Source organism: Amblyomma maculatum, chromosome 2, assembly GCF_055883805.1.
Source record: "Amblyomma maculatum isolate TAMU_Amacu chromosome 2, ASM5588380v1, whole genome shotgun sequence".
In the NCBI taxonomy this organism is placed as follows: Eukaryota; Metazoa; Arthropoda; class Arachnida; order Ixodida; family Ixodidae; genus Amblyomma; species Amblyomma maculatum.
The window spans coordinates 176,397,708-176,421,675 of record NC_139345.1 but is presented as its reverse complement, the minus strand read 5'-3'; the positions used below and the strand labels follow the sequence as shown (position 1 = coordinate 176,421,675).

Genomic DNA, 23,968 nt, shown 5'->3' with positions numbered 1-23,968 from the left:
CGCATCAAAAATTTAACTTTCTCACTTTCAGTCATATTTGGAATTACCCGACGGATGCGGCGTTTCATTTCCTCAACGTAGGCGAGGATGGGCTTGATGGAAAGCTGGGCTCTGGACTGAAGAAAGAGTTCTGCTCTTCCTTTCCTTATCACGCTCGCGAAATGTCTCAACAGTTCCTTCGTCAAGTCCTCCGATGTAGCGAGGACTCGGCGTTTTTGATACCACGTCCGTGCTGTTCCATCAAGATCAAAAACACGTTGCGGAGTTTCAAGACATTGTCCCAATCGTTGAATGCGGCAACTCATTCAGGCTGGTCTAGCCTGTCCTCTGGATCTTGTCCCGGGTAGCTGTTCAAAAATGAGGGGTTGTCGCCGCTGCTAGATGACAACCGGTACTGTAGCCTTGGCCATTGTCGACGTTGGGACCTTCTTCCGGGGTCGAACGAGGTCCGGCAGCAGATTGTGTTCAGGTTAGAGCCTTGGAGCCCTTGAATTTGGTGGCTGGCTCGATGACTTAAGGCTGGTCGCTCAGGGGGACCGGAACGATGCTGAGGTCTTCGCTGAGGAGGTAGACCGGATCTCAAAGGGCAGCACCTCCACCAGATATCACTTAGTGGTGGCACGTCCGGTAACCACAAATGAAGACACTTGCACTTACAGGAAAGTCTTCATTGGGCTGACTTGCGCACGGAAACGAACTATGCGAATCGGCGGCGGCGATAACAGCAAACGTGTTCTTCGGTCGTCGAACTAAGATTACCCGTCGCACGCGCCTACGCTAAATTTAAAGACGGCGAAGAAACATCCAGATAAAATCAGTAGCGGTGATTAGCATAACCCTGAACATTGCAGAAAAACATGTGTGTGGCTGGATGCTTCCAAATATATCTCGGCGGATCTTGCGCGACAAAGAAAATGATAAAGCTGCGTCTCGCGACCACGAGCATCAACAAAAGAGTACAGAATTGACCTGCGCGCTACAATCACCATGATCACCATACGAGCGGCTGTAATACAGATTTTAATGCTATGCGGCGATATGTTGGCGACTGATCCATCGAGCCCGTATACTAACCTGTACAACCTGAACGCATGTCCCTGGGGCATTGACCTCCTGACATTCTTTCACACCTCAAGGGACGGTAATGGTAAACAGCCACACCTAACGACACCACGCGCATTGTTCGAGTAGTGGGAGGAAGCACTGATCAACGACTACTCATGAGATCAGCTCAAGCTCAGCCACTGAGTTAATGTGGCACCGGAAGTCCCTGGCGTTCTGCGGTAAGAATGCCGCCCACTGACTCTTCGGTCCTTAAAGGCCCACTATCCAGGGAATTACCTTTTAAGCAAAGTAGCCCAGTGCTTCGATCAGGTACGGGATATAGTCTGTAAAATGCTTCAGTGATACGCGCACCGCAAGGAAGCAAAAATACAAATCAATGTTCTCTCATCCTCCCCGTCGAGAAACTAGTTTCCCCGTCCTCTACAAGCCGCAAGGTTGACGTCGGAGTAGAAAACGGGATCCATTGGTCCGTCTCCTTGACTGATGGGTGAAGGATGGGTGTACATCACTAATTGTGTCCACCGCTCGCTGCGCGCTTTTCCCTCGCCACGGTCGGACTGAATACAGCGGCGCGCGCTCCCGCGCCCGTTCTTTTTTTTTCTTTTTCTTTTTTTTTTTGCGCACGCAGAGTACCACGCCCCACCACCCGCCAAAGGCGGAGAAGGAAGGGGAATTTGGTTTGCGGAGGCTAGACGACCGGGCAGGAGAGTGAAAAATCTTTACGAGGGAACGGGAGGAGACAAACAGGACATAATCGAGTGATTGCAGTGACTGTAACTGCGTTATTAATTACTCTTTTCAAAGACATTTTGCTGCCTTGCGTTCTAGGGGCGAAGTCTCACAGTTACCGGGGAATAAAATATTTTCGACCGGAGGGTGCTCAGTGGGCCTTTAAATTAACGGTTTTAATCAATGAAGCCAAGGAAATTTCTCGAGTGGGGAGTCCGCCATTGTCTAGAGATCTCAGTGTACACGGGAATCCCTCTCTGAGCGACTGTGCTCAGGTCGCGCCTTCGAGAAGCAGCTTCTCATGTTTGCGCCGCCGGTAACCGTCTCCGGGCAGGGGACATTTCAGCTAACCTGCACGATCCCCAAGAGCCTCCGAGGGACCGAGAGGAAAAAAAAAAACAAACGCGTGGTATAGTCCGAGCAGACATCAGCCCTAACCCAATATTTAGCATTCGGCTGTTCTTTTGCGCGTCCCATCCATTTCGAAGCAGTTTGTTTATTTTATTTCGCGCATTTTTTTTTTTCGCTGAACTTGCTTTCTTCATAGTTTCCCTCAGTGGAAAAGAAACACTTGTGGGTCAAAACCGCTGTCCTAGCCTTGTACTTCTCCGTGCCTGTCGTAGTGCGTGCGGCCGGAAACAGCAACATCGCTGCGTTGTGGCCATCCTGTCCGCATCCATCTTCGCCGGAATACTCCGTTTTTAAGGAATGAAGGAAAGAAGCTAACAGTCGGCGAGGCCAAGGAAAACGTTGGGGATGGTACTTTATGTCTTTTTTTAATGTTTACTTGAATAGTCACAGAAATGAGTAATGTAATCTGTTTAGGGGAAAGATAATTAGACACAAAGTAGAAGAAAAAACAACGTGCCGATGGTGGGATCCGAAACCCACGACCTCCGAATAACGCGTCCGGTGCTCTTCCAACTGAGCTACATCGGCCGCTGTCCCCCCTGCTACTTTCTTGGGTATTTATGTTGTCTGTATGCGAACCTTGAGAGTGTTCACCAGCGCCACCCTCAGCCATAGCGGCGGACGTGGGACGTCCGGTAACAAATTGCTGTCTTATTACTAGTTCGCAACACTGTACTCAGTGCACAGATTATCATGCCACACAATAGTAATTCTGGAAGGAATTATTTTTATGCGCACGAAATTGTTATTTATTGCTTGTATTCATAAATAGGAAGTATCTTTATGCTGCAGTAGAAAGTTCTCCTATCGAAGAAAAAGAAAGACTTCTTAGATCATTGGGAGGACCGTGAAAGAAGAAGTGGTGTTCGTGCTTAGAAGTGGAGAAGGAAGAGGATGTTGGTGTTCAATTAATCAGTTGTCAGTGTCATTTTAATCCTTTTTTCATTGTTCTCTATTAATATCGCCTCAAAATTCCAAATTATTTCAGCAACACTAACTCCTAATTATTAGGTTGTCTATCATACGGTCAAATCGACATTATCAATGATATTATGTTACCTACAGTGAATTCTGGCCAATCCCCCACTGTGGGTATGTGCCATTATAACGAAGAAGAAGAAGAAGAAGAAGAAGAAGAAGAAGAAGAAGAAGAAGAAGAAGAAGAAGAAGAAGAAGAAGAAGAAGAAGAAGAAGAAGAAGAAGAAGAAGAAGAAGAAGAAGAAGAAGAAGAAGAAGAAGAAGAAGGAGAAGAAGAAGAAGAAGAAGGAGAAGGAGAAGGAGAAGGAGAAGAAGAAGAAGAAGAAGAAGAAGAAGAAGTCAGAGCAGCACTGTCCTTGTTTATGTGTGTGTGTGTATTGTGTGCCTCTCTTGTGTGTCGTCGCCTACTCTGATGCGTGATGCATCATATCCTTATGTACTGAAGATAAATGTCGCATGTGTTAGAACCTAATCACGCCCGAGACCCAGCAATAACTTTACTAAGTTGAAGTACATTTTCATATTCTAGGCATCGAAACCGTTTCAAACAACATGGCGACGCTGTACAGTAAAGTTCAAATTTATTAACAGTTAGCTAATTGCCCGTAAATAATAAAAACCTGAAACTAATGCGGGACACTTATACTCGACATAAGGTATCCAATGATGTATGACTTCATGCACAGTAGAGTTCAGTTTTTATTAATCGTTAATTAGCTACTGCTATTAATATATCACTAAGCGTGACAATCAAAGCATTCACTTAGTCCTGTGCTCATAAACAGTCAGTAAGTCATGTAGTCATGCACCAGTTCATGATAGCACACTCTGGTATAGCAGGACCTGCAGCTTGGCTGTGTAAATCCTAATCTTACCTCTGCTTCACTTGCAGGTAGGCAGTTTCCGAATTTGCACATGGAGTGGTAAAACTACTGCGCTAAAATCGATACGCAAAATAAATCATATGTAAAAGCACGGGCTGCAGCCGATGAGAGAAGAGGAGCGTTAAGCAGGATGCCATTTTGCTCAGCTCATTTTATTGAACATTCGATTCACACATAAAAGAACGACTCACGTTTTCACACATCCAATACCGAGATCCAAAACATTCAATCTTCCATTTGAGCGATGCCGTAAGAAAACAAGAGCTGCAGCTTTTTAAATGACCTCGCATGTTTGTGACACACTGTAACAGGTGATATATGTGCGCTTTATGAAAACAGTGACTTCTAATTTGCTACACGCGATGGCATAACATATACAATTATAATGAATTCACAAGCATTTGGCAGCTTTATAGTTAGCGAACGTTTGTTTCCTATTGTTAGTGAACACTTTCAACACATAAGTAAAGCCAAACAATAGCAACACTGAAGAAAATAGTGAAAGGGTGGAGTGCGGTGCGGAAGGTTGACCTAGTGTTCGCGCATACAAGCAAGAAATTTGCATATTGCCGCAGAAGGCAGCCTGCTTCAGTCATGAAGCCGGTCTACGCCAAGAGCTAACGTTTGGTGGAGTTTCGTGGATCCTTGTGGCGGTGCGAACCGATTACAACATTCTTATGTTATATTGGATATCCAAATACAGCAAAAAAAGTTTTAGTTCCTTCTTAATTACTAAAAGCATGCCCAGAGGATTCTGCTCGGCTAGCTAAGTTTGAACACGTGTAATAAGTATTAAGAGCAATTTTCAAGTTCAAAAAATAACCTACCAACAATGTGAGGTATTGTGCGATAAGAGGAAGACCGAATAAAATGCAGCGGAATCATAGTTGTATCCAAAAGTTATAAATACACCCTCTCGAAATAGATGAAGAAAGCACTTCTTTACCGACAACCGCATAAATATCTCCTACTGCTAATTTAGTTACGCCTGTGCAATGAATTCGGCGCTTGGATGACTGCAGAAATTGAGATTCGCTGAAGACCCATCTCGTTTCGATTGTTATCACAAAATGAGTGACACAAATGTGCCACAGCAACGGAGAAATAAACTGCAAGAATGCCCTTTTTTGATACGAATAACAATGGGAGACAAGTTTTTTTTAAGAATAACCGCTACTAACTACCAAAGCCCACATGAGTAGAATAACACAGTGCAAATTTGGCTATCATCGCCGCAATCATGGCCGCCATGCATGAAGCCATAGTTGCGAAGATAAATTCGTGCAACCAGGCCTAGCGAGCGTGTTTGAACCTTTACGGTCGCCGCAGCATGGCCACTCCATTTATACGGGCAGCGGAAACGACTGCATGCGCACCAGTTGAGATACTTTTTTTTTGTCAGCGCGGAGCCATCCTAGGCCTTGCTCTTCCTGGCGCCAGCAATGAGCACGGAAGCCTTTTCGACGTCGGCGTCGGTCAGGAAAAGCGCATCTGGGATGCCGATGTTGTCGTTCACGTAGAAAAAGTCCGGGGCGTTCGGGCAGGGCACCGCATCTTCAGGGAACGCGCACGTCAGGCTCAGCTGGTTGAACACTGCGTGAAAGGATTGTACGTTGAGTGAGTCAGCGTTGTGATAGTCGTACATGGGCACAATGGGACTGACGGCAGGGCTTTCGTCTCATGATGAACAGTGAGTGAAGAGTATTCAATCTGTGACTAACGTTTCTTCCCAATCAGCCTCTAAAGGCGTAATAGTTTCGCCAAGATGGTCACCAAATATTGACCACTATAGCAATTTAGCCTGTATTGTTTCAATTATTGCACCAGCGCATGGGCTACTAGCGCGAACAACTGAGGCCCTTCAATCGTGGAGTAGGCTCGCTGCATATTAATTCTCCTGGTAATTCTCGGTCAGCTCAAGTTCGCTTAATGAGAGTGACTTCTTTCGCTTCAGCATTAGCCACTTTGTTCCCTGCACTGCACATATTCTGTATGCACCGTCTATGTTTGAAGACTGTACGAGCCCATTGGTAAGAACTATACACTTCCACGACACACACCAATCTGAATTGTAAGAAACATGTTTTAAAGGCAAAGACCGAACTTTGTTAAGAACGCCTGCTTAGTAACATGTACCTCACAGAATTGCAATGTTTCTGAAGTGCTTACAGGATGGTGAAGAAAGAACGCAAACTGCTGAACGGGGAAAGAGAACGCCTGGCATGTGTGATTTCGACTATGGCAGCCCTGCCGTTTATTGGAACAATTTCTTTTCTTTCTCATGCAATCCTCTCTTTTTTAACAAAATTTTGCTACAGTGGCGATGTCTTTCTGAGATTTTGTACATAGTTGGTGTGTACTACTGTCTTTGCAGCAGTAGTAGCAACCACCATATGTTCTTTGTTCTTTGTAGTGCAGGTTGTCTTTTTGTACAAAGGTGAGGCTCTTTGCAGCTTTTATGTTAATACGCGAAATCCAATGCATCTATATGCGTTTAGATTAAAATTCAATCTAAGTAGATTTTTGCTGCCCTGAAGGAAGTTCTTTTCGTGCGTTACTGAACTAAACGTGAAGCTCGATGCCAGCAATATCCTTCTTTTTTTTTTTCGAATGGACCACAGAAAGAGAACGAGTCCCAAAGAAATAGATGATTAGCACATTTAGCGACTGGCCTAACGGATGTTTAACGCTGGTTTTGGAAAGCGCATTTGATTTCTTTGAGGCAGTTTTGCGAACGAGAGACAAACGCTGCTTTACGAGTAGATTGCTTTGCGGCAGGTTAGGCAGTTTAGACACGTAAAACAGCTTTCATTAGACATATTTTTTCACTGCGCTCACTCAGGAGTTTATATTACTTTGCGACGTTTATGACCCCGCCGGGCTGGCTGAGTGGTTATAGCACTCTACCGAGCCGGGCAACCTGGGTTCGAACCCGGCTGCGGTGGCCACGTTTCGATGAAGGCGAAATACAACACACCTATGTGCTGTGCTGTGCGGTGTCAGTGAGCATTACATAACCCCGGGTGCTTAAAATTATACCCCAGTCCTCCATTACGCGGCATTAGCCGGAGTCGTTTTTGTGCTGTAAACCCTGCAAACAAACGAAACGAAACCAAACTATTTACGTTATGCTAAAACAGCGCTAGAAACACGAACAGATAGGAAGACAAACAAACATTGCGTTGAACTGACAACTGAGGTTTTTTTTTTACATGAAGCACATGTTTATAGAGAGTCATAGAACGTGAACAACCAAATGAAGGTTTTTGTCTTCCTGTCTGTGTTTATAGCGCTGTTTTAACGTAATGTCCAACCAACTCGCCCAACAATCCTCTTTGTCAAGCTGTTTACACTGCGTTGAAGCGATGGGGGACACGTATTGAATAAAAAACATATATAGTTTCTAGGGAAACCATTTATGAAGCAAGCAGTGCTCAATAAGAAGGATGAACAGCAACATCACTGCAATAATTTACCAGAAAAAAATGCATAAGAAAATTTGGCCTCAGAACCTCAGTGAGCGATATGACCAGTCATAGGCTGCAGCTGTTTTAACTCTTTCACATGTTGAGCGAAGTACTTCTAACAGATTATATATATTATCTTAATGGAAACAGCGGCTTTTACTTTGCTACACCGAATGCCATGATTGATGTACTATATGAGAAATATACCCAACAGCGGGGAATTCGCCTCCTGCCATAATCCAAACCTGCATTGGGAAACCCGTTGGAAAAATTATTAGTACTCATTGACAGTCGCACTTTGTCTCTAGCACGCAAAGTTAAAGCAAAGGCATTGGTAAGATTTTCTGTTAACTGCTCACGAAGTCCGATCTGCTGGTGCCCTTCGCAGGAAGCAGACCAGTGCGCGGAATTTTTATGCCGATTGTGATGATACGACACCACGGCAACCATAGATATTTTGTCGATGTTTTCTTGCTGAAATTTAGACAGCACGACGAGCCCTAGGTTGCTCTGGGTGCATCCTCTCTGTTCGTTATCACTTCCAAAGAAGACAAGCCCTCCATCGCACCATACGATAGTATAGACGTTAGAGAGATTTAGCACAGTGTGATCCGCGACCTGTCACCACGACCTGCTAACTACGCAGGCCGCCGGTGATTACGCACTGATTGATCCTGGCGCATTGGGTCTGTGTGCCGACTTCCAACATGTGGTGCCATCTGGAGCTGTCCAGATGATCTGAACATGCGCAATCATGGCCGGTCTCGTGGCGGATCACGGCAACGGATCGCGGATTGCGCTACGCTAAAATTCGCATAGCGCGATCCGCGATCCGTTTCCGTGATCCGCCACCGAACCTTCTACCACGCATGGCTATAGATCGTCTTGGAGATGATGGATGGATGGATTGTAAGAGCGTCCCATTTGAAAAAGAGTGGTGGCGGTTTCCACGATTCTCGGCTTTTTTCCACAATATCTTGACTGCGCTTATAAACTGCTCAGCTCTATCGCATTTTAGCTTCTAGATTTTCTTTAGTTAATACATTTGATTGCCTGATAGCGCTAGACGGTGCCGCACGCTAGAAATCGGCATACAGATCTCACACGTCGCGACCATCAGCGCTCACCTCTGGCTGCGCGCGGTAGCGGGAAGCGTGACTGATCGCGGATCGTGCAATAGTAAAAGTCTCTAGGTGCAGATGATGCCTTTGAAAGCATTGCCAATTACAAAGGAAACCTGGCAAATTCAGCAGTGCCTAATGACATCCTCTAGATGTTAGAGACAAGAGGCGGTCTACTCACTGGTTTGGTTTCCGCAGAAAAAGCTGAACTGCTGCACCTCGGTGCGCCCGTCGGCGTGCGTGACCACGTTGCATACGTGGAAGATGAGGCAGTCATTGTCCACGTCGGCGAAGTAGCCGTTCTTGGCTGGGCACTCGAACGTCGTCTTGATGTTTCCCACCACCAGCTCGGCGCCGTCCGGCAGCTCGTACGCGGCGCGTTTGTTCTGCAGGAGGGAAAGCCTACACGGTCACAGCTATGCCATAGGTGATATTTTATACCGAAAACTAGAATCACACTCGTTTGCGCACATGCACTTAGAAACGCCTCCTGAACTTGTCATACGAAAGCCTGGCGAACAGCTCTGATTTTAGGCTGATCGACTATACAATATGCCGAAGAAAATCTCGACACAGATGGAGAGAGGACTTATCAAAGCTAGTATCTTCTCTCTTTTGACGTCACTACGTGTTAAGTCGAATTCTAAAGCGACGGCTACGTGCACTGCTCCAGGTTCCATGCATATATGACGGCATAAAGCACAAATTAATTTTACTATGCGACTTTATGGCAGCTTTATTTTTTCTCTTAAAAGTAAGCGCTTTCCATTGTTTGCAAAATGAAGATATTCATAATCATGCGTGATTGAAAACCACACCCGGAACAGGCACAAATGAAATATATCTCCAGCAAAATTATACCATAGCATGTGAGGGCAACATACGGTTACGCATAACGAGTCTCTATATGACAGATATGTGTTTTAATTACTGCTAGTTTATGACATTAGTTTTTGTCGGGCGAGGCGTATGCAACATAGTTTCAGAAAACTCGTGACACCTTTTTCACGCAGCCTTTAGGCGCACTTCTTGTTGCAGAGGCGCTGGGGACGAACATAAGGTTGTCTGTATCCATAGCATACCGTGTTGTAGTCACATATAGGCCAGTTCAATCAAAACGAAGTTTTAGTATTGATGTCTAGGAGAGAGAACAGAATACAGAATCCCCACCACGTGCTGATTTTGAATGTAAAGTGCACGTGTCAACATCAATTTTGTTTTTTCGTGGATACGCTGCCGTTCAAAGCGGGGACTAAGACCTTTTTGACTAAGATCTCTCGAGTGTGAATGAATTTATGCGATAATATTCAGGTCCGATTTTCTCGGCGACCAATGCCTGTTTTGCTACTGAAGCAATGTCAGCACACTGAAGAATAGAAGAGGATCTTTTTTTTTTATTTAAGACAATGGTTGTTTCGAATTCAATACGCTGAAAATTTTGAGACGACATTCAGATATGTTAGGTACAACAATAACAAACACTAATACGTAGCTATTATGGCAGCAGTGGTGAAGCACGAGTTCAAGGCGAAAATGATTTTCAAATCTGGCTGTGAACGCCCGCCCGTTGCAAGGAATCAACCTTGTTCACCGATGCACGCATTAGCCGCGCATGCTTACCCTGGGCTTGGCGGTGACAGCAGCAGCAACAAGGAGGGCTGAGAAAAGAAATGGAATTCAGGTTTAGCGAGATCGCGAAGTTCAACTAGTCTATTTGAAAATTCGCAAAGTTTGGAGATCTTTTGTGAACAAGTCCTTGTTCCTTAGAAAACCATTAGTGCGATTTCTTAGTATAAACAAGCACAGTGGTTAAAGGCAAGCGAACACAGAGTTCGCCTGGCTACACCACTGCACAGAGCACTGAAATAATTAAGATTGCACTTTATTCAAGAAGTACCAGAACAATTCTGCCGAACTAAAACACATCCATTTTACAATGCAGGTTCTATGCTTTCACTTTTCGTTTTATTATTTGAGAAATGCACACGAATTAGTGAGCGCAATGTAACGCTGTATTCGCGCACATAGTCTTATTGTTAAAAAAAAGAACACAAAATCGGTGCGTTCCCTGTCCCGCCCTTCTGATATAATAGATACCTCTTGGGAGATGACTGATCTCTAGCAGCGGCTCGAAATTGGCGGGGGTATGCGCTATTAAATCTGGCATTTGAGTGAAAACACAACACTAGGATTCGCAGAGCATGACATGCATAATTACTTTACTTTAACTAGCGTTAATTGTGACTTCGGGGTTCACTTTGTGCATGTATTAGGGACCTTTCCGGACACCCTGACTTCACATTCTTCAAAGAAGTGCTGCAAAATACCGCGAATTTTTCGGCAACTCGTGAAAGAAAATTGTTGCATATCTCAAGGTTTCTGTCTTTCTTGTCTGTTTCTGTTTGGTCCGGCTGCTTACCGAGTGCGATAACGAACTTCATGGCTCTTCTTGCGTTTGTGACGTCGGAACTGCGAAGAAGAAAGAACGGAAGAACAAATTTACACCACATTATAAATACCATCAACACTCACTGAAACGAGCGTACGCGAAAAAACTGTGTCAAGCTTAATAGTCAGAATGTAATGAATGCAACCTAACCTTTCAACATGGAGATGAAGAGTAGATAATAAATAGCGTTTTATTAATTAATTGCACAATTTATTTTCAGTGTACTAAATTAACAAGGATTGGTTTAGCAACAGATGTGAGGATATGAAGTTTTTTTCTTGACAGGCATCAGCGTAAACCTCATCACCATCGTTCGGTTCCCGTTCAAGAATAGCACGTGACCGAACGCCTACTCTGCGTTATCCTTCATTGTTTTCAACGTGGCTTCAACTAGCAAACACAGTTAACTTTCAACCATTACCGATGTCTCCCGAGCGCACATCCTTGAGATCGCGAGCAATATTCAATCCGCGCATCTCAGTCGAAACCAGGGGCGCCAGAAATGAAGAGTGCTCCACCGTACATGGTGACGAAGCCGGGCAGAGGTTGCGAAATGGTGCAAACAGAAAAGAAAGAAAAAAGACGCGGTGCAGGAAAAGAATGTTTACACGACACGAAAGTGACGCAAGCGCACGATGGATCCAGAGAGACGTTTCCTCAACCTTGCAACCCACTGAGGAAAGAGCGCCGTCGCTTAGTGAGTGCGATCGAGCAGGCCGATTGCCTGACGGCTCTCAGCGCTCCTATGCTGTGCGCTGCAAGGGTCTGCATGCGAAAATGCGGAAATTGAGGGGTACACCATTCGCAGGCGAAGAAATGCGACACATACACGTAATATGGTACAGTTTAGATCTCTCAAAACTGTAGTAAAAATTATAAAATGTCAACATATAGCGGCCGGGGTTAATAACACTCTAGAAATCAAATATTTTTTTCTGTCAGTTAACCATCTCTTCTCCTTCGGACACTTATTTCTCAGACAATGCCTTTTGAAGGCGCTGATAGATACCTATCATGCTGCGCAGGATCGGGTTTTTCGCAATCTTTTTTCGCAGTAGGGTAGCCTACTGGGAATCGCCTAGTTAACCTCCCTGCCTTTCCTATTCTATTCTTTCTTTCTGACTACTTCGCAATCGAAAACTATTGAAATGAACCGCTTAGTACTCACCGACTTGTCCTTTCACTAGTTTTCTTTGGCCTAATGCTATGTTTACTTGAAGATTGAGTGGAAAAGTAGCCAAACTCTCGGTTTTATACTTGATTTTGATTCGAGAAGCTACAACCAAATGTGTCCACACTGCTTCTGTAATAAAGGGCTTCGGGCTGTAATCAAAGGGAAATAACGACTGGTCTTTACAAATAAATCCCACCAAGCGATCTTATGTAAGGCCTGCCGCCATCCGGAACACGATTGTAGGTGCTCGCTCGAGATGAGTGGCAGTGTATGCACGCGGCATTGCGCCACCCCGCAATGCAAGTCGCAATTAAGCAAAACCTGGCCGCAAGCATGCCAAATTGATCCGCACCTTGATCCGGGATCGGTGTTGAAACGCTCATGCGTGGCGGGCGAACCGGGTAGGCGCAGAAGACATAAGTACGGCTATGTTTCACTTGTCCGCTCAGCCGTGCAGCTAAAGCGACCTGTGAACCGGATATGTGAAAGTCGCAGATTTGATTGACACTTCGTTTGCGCTGCTATGCCCGCATCTCTCGAGCCTACGTGAGGCATAGGAACCTGGAAGGCGCGAGAAGGTTGAGGCTAGCAAACAAATGATTGAAGCCTGCGCTACTTTTCAGAATCCCAGGTGGCGAAAGGCGTGGAAGATCGGAAGTTTCTATAGGACAGGATGTCAGGAGCTAAATCTGGAGTGAATGTGGTAAGTGCCGATAGACGGGATAGGCCGTTACATAACGGATACATCACATTTGGTAACAAGGAAACAGGCTGCAAAACTCATGACGATACAAAGAAGCAATGCCCTTGCCTCTTCAGACCTATAGCGTTTTAGGAAAAACATACTGTCTGCATTACACTGCCAAAGTAGTTAGGTTGGCTGACAACTATTCCGACTGTAAAAGGTTTTGAGCACGCTCAGATGCAGGTTATCTGAAGAGCAGGTATTGATTGTTTTCGGTAAGACTAAGTTGGAATTCGGAAACCTTTTAGGAGATCGCCTCGCCTAATGATGTACTTCGAAAGATTCTTAGCTAATTTGTCGTGCAAGAAAACACTATCACAGTTGTGAATAGTAATTCAAACTAAAGACCGCACGTTTTGTGTAACGTATTAGCTTGAGTGTATTTCACGGGATGCTTACCTTTTATAATACAGCAAGTCGCTGGTGAAATGGACGCGTAAGAATTTTTTCCGAAGGGTGGAGGAAGGGTGGATAGTGTGTATGTTATGCACGCTCGAACCGTTTTGTAAAACAGTGTGGGTGCTTGGTGCCAAACGTATTTCCTGAATACGACGTAGTTGATTTCTAAAATTAGAGGATCAACCAGAAAAAAAAATTTCGTGTAATGTGCGCGCCACTATGCACTAGGGGAGGTGCTCTTGTTTACTAAAGTGAAAGATTGCCGGCAAACATTTGTGATGTACTTGTGTTAAAGGACGAGTAAAATTCATTTCTGTCCCTTAGTAAGCAGTTTGATATTTACGCTTAAATAATGGGGGTGTGACGAAGCGACGACATAAGGTAGCTTGTGGTCGACATCGACGTTCACTAGCCTGCGAATAGTAACTTACACCTCAACTTACATTACTTTGTTTTTATCTCATGGACAAGATCCAGATGAAGCGAGTGCTGATGCTGTCAATTATACTCCCACGCTGGATATTTCTCTCTCTTTTTAAAAATAAACTGTACAAGCAAAGTTAAAGAAACGGCCTTGAAGGCGCTATGGCTCATCTGATATTGCCTATAACAAACGCCACTTGGCTCAATATTGCCATCGTTAACCGCTACAGCAAACAAGAAGAAAACAGTTGCGTTCGAGAGCGTAGCATATGTGTTCATCGCCAGCAGGTACGACCGTAAAGAAGATTGTTAGAGGCGCCCGACCTTGCGATGACCTTGCAAAAGGAAGCGATGGACACGAGCTAAGCGTCCGTAGGAGAGCCATTACCTTGCCCCCTTACATCGCCGTGTTCGTTTACGAGGTTTTCCCGGAATGCCCGTGTGGCACACGTATGCGCGGGTGTGCGCCCGATTCTTGTGTGACTCGTCAAAGTTCATCCGACCTCCAGTGGGCTCTGCTGCACTTTCGCTGAAAGGCGCCTCGTAAATCTCGGCCGCGGCTCCCGTGTTGTGGCGTCGCTCTACGCTCCGCGGATGCAAATAGGAAGGTCTGTCCAGGCCTTGACATTCCCTGACCCGGAGGCCAGAGGTGGGAGATGCTGACCGGCGAAGCGTTCTGACGCATGCCTGTGTGGGAGCGCATGCCGTGATTAATCGCCCAAAGAGGAGCGCTCGGATTGCGCATCTCGCTGTCGGACAGAGACAAATGTTGTCTTGGAACGGACTGCGGATGTCGAGGCGGATGTTTATTTGAAAATCCACGGATGATGAACTGGGACAAAATAGTTTTTTTTTTTTTTTTCAATAGGTAGGAAGGGGATGTACACGTTCTAAAAACCCCTTCCAAGCCGCTCGGATTACGTAGTGCAATTACAGCTCCACCCGACTCATACGTCGTTTTAAGAGGTCAGAATTCAGAATTCGGTTACGCGCACGCGCTTATTGAGCTTGGCTTAATGTGCGTCAGCCGCACATGAAACTGCATATATAAATGTATATCACATTTCGTTTCATGTTTCCAATATTGCACAAAACTTTCGCTCTTTCATCTCACAAGGCCGACAGAATATATCAATTATTTATTTTTTGAGATGTACAGTAGCTCCTGTGAATGCGTTTCGCACCATGGAGATCGCCCTGCTGTTAACTTTTGTTTTTGCGCGGAAAATAATAACAAATAGTGCGAGAGGTACCGAAATCGCAGTTTGTCCATACATTTAACGGGGCTGTCCTAACATTGACGCGGCTCACGAATTTTTCATGATTTAGTTATATCAGTAGTTCATACAATGTTTCTGAATCGTTCGTGGACATATGAGCGCATTATTATTGTATTAGGTGCAATAATTGACCCAAGTCTTGTAGGACGACATGCTAGGTTTTGTCGTTCAATAAAGGGATGATTATGACAAAATCAAATCATATTTCACGTCACTAATGTGACCACCGGACAGCTACAAGCGCTTTAAGTTGAGAGTTTATCTTTTATAGCACCAATTAATCGCTTGAGCCCTGGTGAATTATTATTCAATGGTTTGCAAGTATCTAGTCCAATGGTAGCACTATTGAGTTCGTCCAGTGAAAAGAGAACGGTTTCAGAGCAACTACTGTATTAAGTGCATGATTAGTTGTGCTGAGCTACGCATCGCAAAGAACGATAAAAGTATATTACTTTTAATTGAGAACCATGATTGATATGACGGTAATGAAGGCAACGGTTTAGACGAGGAATTTTCGTTATAGAGGCGAATATCATCTGAGGAGAGGGAAAAATCCGAGGCTACGTGTATAGGAAGATTCCATCGTAAGGTGCGGCTTTCCAGAGATTCTGAGCTGTCACTCAGCCTGTCCTTGCCTGCTCACTTGCTGTTGTGCAACACACGGGAGCAAGTAACATACGCCGATTGGAAAATCGTGGTATACTAATGGTTGAGGGCCGATATGCCTCCTCTACCACTTCACCTTTGGGAATTGCATTTTGCTCGGCGTGTTTCAATTTCTTTGAACTTCTTCGTTCCATGTACAAACATTCTGCGAATTGTGAGAAATGTTCTATATTCTTTAAATTGTGCTAACGTGGGCTAGATTACGAGCGCTGTTACAAAGCCGAACTTTGTTTAGACGGGCGAAAAAAAAATGGAGGTCACACGAACAACGTCCGCGTGTGCGGTGTACCTGTCACGTGTCTTTCGCTCGTCCCGGATTTAGACTGCTTCTTCGTGTTCAGGCTGATATTTTCATTAATGGTACTTAATAAAGGTACATACTCTTTAACTGAAGCTCTGCATTCTCCGAACATTACGAGAAATGCAACTCACACAGCTTTGGCCGCACCCCTTGAAGCACGCGGGTGAAAGAAACATGGAATAATTCTCCCATAATTGGAATTTTACGCATGAGAAAGATTTCTCACAGCTTTTTCGCGGGACTTTGCTTTTATATTGCTCTCACTGTACCACTGTATTATCACTAGTTGGGCATATCAATGAAGGAATATAATAGATAGACATCATTATTTAATGCCGCTTATTCTGTTACTACATACAGTCAGCGTGAATTATGTCTACTGCGGCGGCAACTGTTTTCATTCGTTGCCACAAATATATTAGCCCCAAGCTGAAGTAGTAGCCATATGACGCTGATTGTTAGTATTCTGAGTTGTACGTGGAGGCTATATAGGTGAAAACATCTTAGGCTGTTAATTGCGCTGTGAATTTGTACGTTGTCTGCCTGCTCCGACTTCAAGTAAAATGAACCTGCTAAAGTTAACCACGAGTTAACTTTTTCATTCATGCAGATGTGTAAAGGCCGAGCTTCGAGACCACCGGCTGGAGTGCACGTCGGAGTTATGCTTCGCAATCTTTGCGGCTTCCAGAGGCAGTCATGGAGATAATAACCTCGTAGATAAGGCAGCTCCACATGCATGAAACCTGCAATACGCGTAAGTTGCCGTTCAACATAGTGAGTGAGGCATCGTTAAACACAGCGTTGCACACTGAAGGTCAGAAGCGGTTGCGAAAAGCCGTATGCGAAAAATTCAGGCCCTGTAGGTATTACGATAAATATGACGAACACCCAAAAGACCGCAAGTTAAGTGAGCCAAAGAGAGAGTGGGGCAGCTTTGTCCTTCAAACTGGTTGCAGGAGTCATATATGCCTGAAATTCATGTCACACTGCCATATCGGCACCTTTCGTAAACAAAATAAAATTGAAGGACTGTAGTAAAGGTCAGGGAAGGTGATAGGGGTAAAATACGATAAAGGGAAGAAATCGGCAATCAAAATGGATTGGTGATTTTTTTTATATTCTTCAGGTTTACTCATGCAGAACATGTGACTTACACAAGAGGAGCATCTACTTAAATGGCAACGAGCTATCACTGAATGTTAGTGCTTTCACTGCACTCAGTGCGCACGATAAACTTTTGCGAATACTTGGAGTTTCTGTAGAATTAAGTAGAAGCTCAACCTTTGAGATAGCCTGGGGCTTTGAAAGGAAATTATTTCACCGTCTCTATGTTGACGTTAGAAACCTCGTTTTCTCCTTCTTTCTTCATTACTAATGTAGGCAGGTATGTGGCAAGGGTGTATAGAAGGCGTGTCGCAACGAGCTTGGCGCCGGAGGTGAACGCTTCGCTTGTTTTGATTCGGCGACTTCACATGGCAGCATCAGTTGCGATCGATAACGCCTCTTCGAGAATAAAAGCCGTTTTAAAGTGGCCCTCAAGGCACACGCCCTTGGGTAACCGCGTTTTCAGCCAATGCCTAAAATAAGACCAAACCCGCCCGCCGCAATCACGCCGCGTCTATTCTCACATTGATGCATCAGGCACACGAGAAGACTGGCTTCTTTCTTGTTTGTTACAAGGAGGAGGGAACCCGGGATCTATATGAATATGCGCGCGCGCGGAACACGTCGCCTGGGAGGCCCAACCGGAGCAACGCCGTCTCGCAGGGGGTCACCCCGAGAGTGCTGACCCGAAAACGCCCTCAATCAAGCGCTGCCTTTTCTGTAGCTGACTGGCGGCGTCGCCCGCTTAGTGCGCCCAGTGCCAACATCACATTCGCTCTCGACGCTTGCCGGTTCTGCCGTGCTGTGTTCGGCGGGCATGCCGTTCCATTGGCGAGAGGAGCACTGCTCTGCTCTGCACTCAAGGTTGCCAGAAGCTGGATCGCAGCGTAGTTAACGCGGAAATGAGAAGTTCGCCGCCTTAACGGGGGCGGAAGAAAAAAATGCACTTAACGCATGTAGAAGAGTAAATGATGGGGAGACGGTGCAGGAAACCACTGCAGATCGTTCAACGTGTTATTGACAACTTTTCGTGCGGACTGCCATTGACTGCCTACCCTAATTCCGGTTAGCGCGATGATAGGCTTTGGTGACGCTTCCCTCAGCTGCCTATTCACGCCTTATATTCCACTAGGCGCTTAGATCTCTTCATCCAAAACGGATTTCGCAGACCTGTCGTACGGTTGCTTTGTTTTTGTTTTTATTGAGTTATTATTTGGTATGTGCACTCATCAATCGTTGGAACTCCTTTAAAACGCAGTTCTGGTGCCAGGTTTCTCAATTAGGCTTCCTAAATCACAGCTTTCACAGATAAAATGGCCGATTTGGAGACCAAATTATTGTTGCTTTCAAGCTCTGGACCAGCTGCCTGCAGCTTTTAGGATGCTTTAAACGCCAGCTGGTTCATCAATACTTTGGGTCTACTAATAAATATGGGAGGCCAGCTTGCGGAACTTTACGTGAGACTTCTTTTTGCAGCTTGCAGACAAACGGCTTTCATTCTGTATTAATTAATCGAACATCGATTCACTCGGGTTTATTGGTTCGCCAGCTGTGGCACTAGTTTGCTGTACCATGAAAATATGACAACTTGCTGCTGCTTGGCGCAGTTAGTGCAGCGGGATGAAGAAGCTAGCTTGCAACGTTCAGGAAGCAGGACATGCTGGCTGTTGCAGTCAATCTATTATTCAAAATACAGCAAAAAGTTTCAATACAGTATTAATATTAGCGCTTCAGAGTCTCGCCTCGTGGAAGGTAGACGCGCTCCGTTTCCGTTATTTGTGTTCGTGCAGCGGTGAGAATATCTTTCTTCTGTCATGATCTAACTGTAGGTTGATTCATTATTGTGATGTTTTAACGGCGCCTACGTTGCGGTTTCTGCTCGAGTTGTAGTCTATTCGGTTCTGTGCTTGTTCCATATCCGCTTATCTCTCCATTCGTCAGTGGATGTTATTCACGCGAACGCACCAATTCGTGATCGTCGTTCTCTGCGAGGGAAGTCGGTGCTGAACTGTGGATTCCTTCGAGTCGAACAAGCATCAACGACCGCTTCCCTTCTCCGCTTCGCCTGTCCCGTGATAACAGCAATGCTGGGCCTTACAGTGGCAGCACTCCCTCAATACCATCACCGCGGGAACTCTTACGACGTATAACGCCAACATCGACGACCCTGCAGAAAGTTTTTTTTCTTAGCTACTATTGTAAAACTTTTTGCAGGGCGTGTGTTCACGCAGCTTAAGGAGCTGCACTAAAAATATCAAAGCACACAAACAGAAAGAACAGGACGTACGCAATCAGTTACCTGGGCTAGTTGGGGATGGCTCATGAATGGAAGAATGTAGCCTGTATTTCTCTCGAGCTCTCTTACATTCTTGCAGCGCCAACATGCCCAACCTAATTCTTTATATGGTGTCAGAGGTGGCCGAGGGATGGGTCATTGAATATGCCCATGTCGCGAGAATATGCGATGATTAAAGGCATCTTGTTATGTTTACTCTAGGTTTCGTTGTTATTATTTTTGTAGTCGCCGTTGGTGCTTAACGATCAGAACGCTTTGGAGGCATATACAGAGCAGACGATACAAAGACAGCACCTGCAAGATGCTGAACACAATTGGCTGCACAAATGAGCGGCGAGTGAAAAGCACTTACGAAAAAAAAAAAAAGAAAACTCGCGGTAATTCAAAATAAATCTTGTAAACTGAAGAGAACAGTCACTCACAGCAGTTATTGAAAACGTTTAAAAAAAGGCTACACCCTGCCTACAACTAAGCCAAAGCAAATGGATTCCAAAATCTCGTAAGAATGTACTAGATTAGTACACAATATGCCCTGGTAAAACAGCCAACCTTCAATAATTTAGCTTCGTTCTGTGCAGTATATAGTAGCAGTAGATTGCGGTTAAAAATATTGCAGTACTAAGACGTCCAACTTCACTTTAGTTGTGATCTCATCTTCATCTTGTTGTGGGATCATGAAGGCAATGAAAAGCTCATTTATCTATCTGTAGTCTGTACTCATATCTCATCAAAAGGGAAACACTTTAGGAATATGTGCGCTAAACGACTCAACGATTCTCAACGGCTAACCAAAATTAGTCTGAGCGGCAGGGGGACACGTTGGAGCTATCAGATGAAGCGCACGGCACCTAATGACGCACGGTTAGTACGAAGCAGCTATCCGGAATACCTGGAGACATCGTCCGCGTGTTTCAGTAAGATCTGGTAAATGTGTGCGCATGCGCAAGCGCTTAGAGGCGGTTAAGATCGCATATCCAAATTTGAGAGGGGCATTTTGTTGTGGCCATATACCAAGTTAAGTTCCGGGTTAAATGGAGAAATATGGGAGAGGCCTTCGCCCTGCAGTGGATATAATCAGGCTGATGATGATGATGATAATATACCAAGTAGTATCGGCACTAATCCAACACGAATATGACGTAAAGCTGCATTCAGATCGATAAGTATTACCAGGTATATCAGGTCCCAAATATTTTGGCTTGTTTATCTGGAGCTGTTTAGAGAGTAAGTGCAGCAATAAAGATGAAGTTCTCATGACTGCTGCGGTGAGCATAATTAACACTGGAAGCTACCCAATTAGTACTTCCAGCGAAAACACCGTCGCGTAGTGTACGCCTAAAATTCCACCCTGGAGTCTTCACGCTCGCCTCACCTGACGATGGTCCTTCAGCAATGCGGTGGTAGTACTTGCTTCGTGCTCGGCTCTCTTAGTCCGCACAAAGGCTGTCAGACGCCAAGGGGGCACTAGTACGAAGCTTTACAAGGCGGAGACACTCGCGCTGTCAGTGCCTGGTCCAGACAGGCGAGCTCCTTTTATATGGGCCTCGTGCAACATCTCTCTTTCCTTTCTTCCTGCTCGCATAGGGAGGAAGCTACGTCACTTCCTTTAGTGCACCGCCCCCCCCCCCCCCCCTTTCACGTCGCGACAGCGCATCCCACGTCGTTTCCCGAAATTATGCTTTGTCTTGTTTGCTGGCTGTGCTTGCTACGTTCCCTCCCCTGCAACCATATCGTGGACGAGTCGGGCACGCACATTATTTGCCGCGCGCTAACGGCTCCTTCTCTCCCCGCAACATCTTCTCCGAGTGGCCTTCACACTTTCACTACTACATCGGCGGCGAACGTCACCTCCGCGACGTCACAAACGCTGGCGTAGCCGACGTCGGCTCGACTGCGCGAGCGAAAGTAGACGACGCGTGCCGCAGCCGCACGTGGTCGGTCTTCCTTTGTCGCCGCCTGGGCCGGCGAGGTCGGCGAAGGTCTCACCCCCCGACCGCTTCACGAGAGCCGGCGAAGCTGCTAAAGGTGGCTTCGTGGTTCTCTTGACGGACAGCAGTGGACCCTATTCGTGTTGTTTGGCGCTGACCTCCCTCCTCGCGACCCGACGTAGGAGGCGGAGGAGAGGACCACCGATCGTGGTCAAGTAGGCCTCCCGATAATCTAGCTCTACGCTTTATACGAGTGGGGCTGGCGTTTGCTTGAAGGGTGCGCGGGCGTGTTCTGTTAAATCTAATGACTGCGCTACGTCCGCTCTCCTCCGGTATCCTTCCTGATTACCTGCCGTCTCTTCCAAAAGTTTAGCGAAATGCACGGAATTGGACTCGCCCTACGATTGAAGATTCTTGCCTCAAATGTTAAGAAACATAAATCGTAAATGCGAAAATGTGGAATTTTATTAGAACAGCATCATTATTAGCAGTATCCCGAATAAGCACGGTAGCACAGTTATATCACCGGTGGAATAATCATCAGCGCCTGTAACCTTATGTGACGTATATAGTCGACCAGGCCGCCGCGAATCTCTATTCTCCTATGAAACCTGCAATATAGCATATTACTTGTCGCTATGTCTGTTGCCTTTGCAGTGTTTTTTCTTTTGGATTAGGCTCTTCGTGTTGGCCTTGCTTTATGTTTTTGTGACAAACTTTCGCTTCCGACGCAGTGTGAATTTAGCATTTCAAAACGATACCACCTTCGCAGTGCGTTGGCTTGACTGTGCTTGCTTTCAAGTGCGTCTCAAACCCTACACTTCAAAAATACTCTGCTACGTGCAGTCATAGCGAGGAGACAATTGGCGCTTGCGCAATGCGTACATCTGTGATGCGATATTTGCTCGTGAACGATGCCATTAAGGTGGATATCGCGTCGCGAGGGTGGTAGAGTCTGCTGATGTGAAGGGAAGCAAGAGAGGGATTCGCTTCGAGAAACCTTACAGACAGATGTTTTTGAAGTAAGCAAAGTTGGTATTAGTGAACACCATAAATCAGACGGAATAATCTTGTTAGGAATTCATGTATCAAGCTACATAGGAGCAAAATTTATTTTGGCGGTGATTTTGCAAAAATAGATTATATCATAATTTAAACCGAAAAGCATGTTTCAACTACCTCCCCAAAGCGGGGGATTTTTACCTTCTTGAGTAAAGCCTTACGGTGTCGGATGAGCTCTATACGTGAGCGCCATTTCTTTCCCATGAACACATTGTGAAGACTGCATTAATCAAGCGCATAAAAGTGACCCAGGTGCAGAGTTTTTTTTGACGTAATTCGCTCCCGATTCTTTTTGTTTCGCTCATGCTCGTATTTTCGGTTGCGGTTTCCCTGTTTCCTTCTAAGTGGGGCTTATATCGACGCAGCATCGAAGTTAGTCTTCGCTACCATTTGAAGGTACATCGTATCGAAGACAAAAGTAAAATGTCTGAAATAGTAAAATTTTTACCACTTGTCAGTACTTTTGGCAGTATAAGCGACAGTGTTAATTGCGTTACCGGTTTTATAAATGCATTTTATTGGCGGGACTCGCAGCCCTTACGGGCCACATGGGCTGGGTCCAGCTTAAATCCATTACCGCTGGATAAGGATCATAACTGAAACGGCCGCAGTCCTTGGAATTTCACTATAGCCAGAGGGCACAGGTCAGCGGCGACCAATATAGAGTTCACAATTTCGTACTTACTCCACCTGGCAACGTCGCAAGACGCGCAATGAGTAACCCACAACTTTGCAGTTTAAAAGGAAACGTTTCACATTGCCCGCGCATCGGTGACGACGCATAGATAGAGTTTGGTGAAAAGAGTATCCGAGACGTACAACGAAATCCCGAAAACATTTATACAACATTGCAGTCGTGGAACCGAGAGGTAATTTTTAATAGCATTAACTTCATTAAAATTATTAACTTTCTCACATAACACAATATCTATTACATGGCACCACTGGCGGCCGAAAGTCAGCCAACGACAAAGTACGTAACTGCAAGCACTAAATCGCGGCGCGTGATGCGCTAATGAGAGCCGCGTTTACGCTTCTTACGCGGTAAAACACACGAGCGGCGCCGCCTGTATGTAATTGATGAGAGATTAAAATCTTGGCCAATACTTGAGTTTGAATCCCTGAACCAGGATGTCTATTGTTACGGTGTGTATCCGAGATGTCGGAAGACGACGAAGATGTTTTGGGTGCTGGGCTGAACGACGACGTCACTGAAGCTGAAGTGTTGTGCTGGTGTGCTTTGGCCTTCCGGACGGGCTCCTGACGTTGAACTAAGACCCTACCACTCGGGAACGCCCCGTATCATTTGGTGGAGGTGCAGGGTGTCGATCCCCGTACCTCTAGCATTGTTATTCACAATTGTTATTCACGAAGCAACACGACATCAAGAAAACATATGCAGAAGTAGCTCACCCAGGCAAACCCTATACTGGGAACTTTACGACATCGCGCACGGCTGGTGTCATATGTGCTGCCACTGAACAAT

The 23,968-nt window shown here is 45.5% G+C and overlaps 1 protein-coding gene across 1 annotated transcript; it reads right to left on the bottom strand.

The window, feature by feature from the left end:
- Positions 1 to 4,205: 4,205 nt before the first annotated feature.
- LOC146200496 (uncharacterized) lies at positions 4,206 to 20,991 on the bottom strand. Its single transcript, XM_084595534.1, has 5 exons — positions 20,865 to 20,991; positions 11,075 to 11,124; positions 10,276 to 10,313; positions 8,837 to 9,041; positions 4,206 to 5,660 (listed from the first exon to the last, which is right to left on the bottom strand). The coding sequence occupies exons 2-5, from the start codon at positions 11,094 to 11,096 to the stop codon at positions 5,482 to 5,484; spliced, it is 444 nt and encodes a 147-aa protein (XP_084451660.1). The 5' UTR covers positions 11,097 to 11,124; positions 20,865 to 20,991; the 3' UTR covers positions 4,206 to 5,481.
- Between the last annotated feature and the right edge of the window lie 2,977 nt (positions 20,992 to 23,968).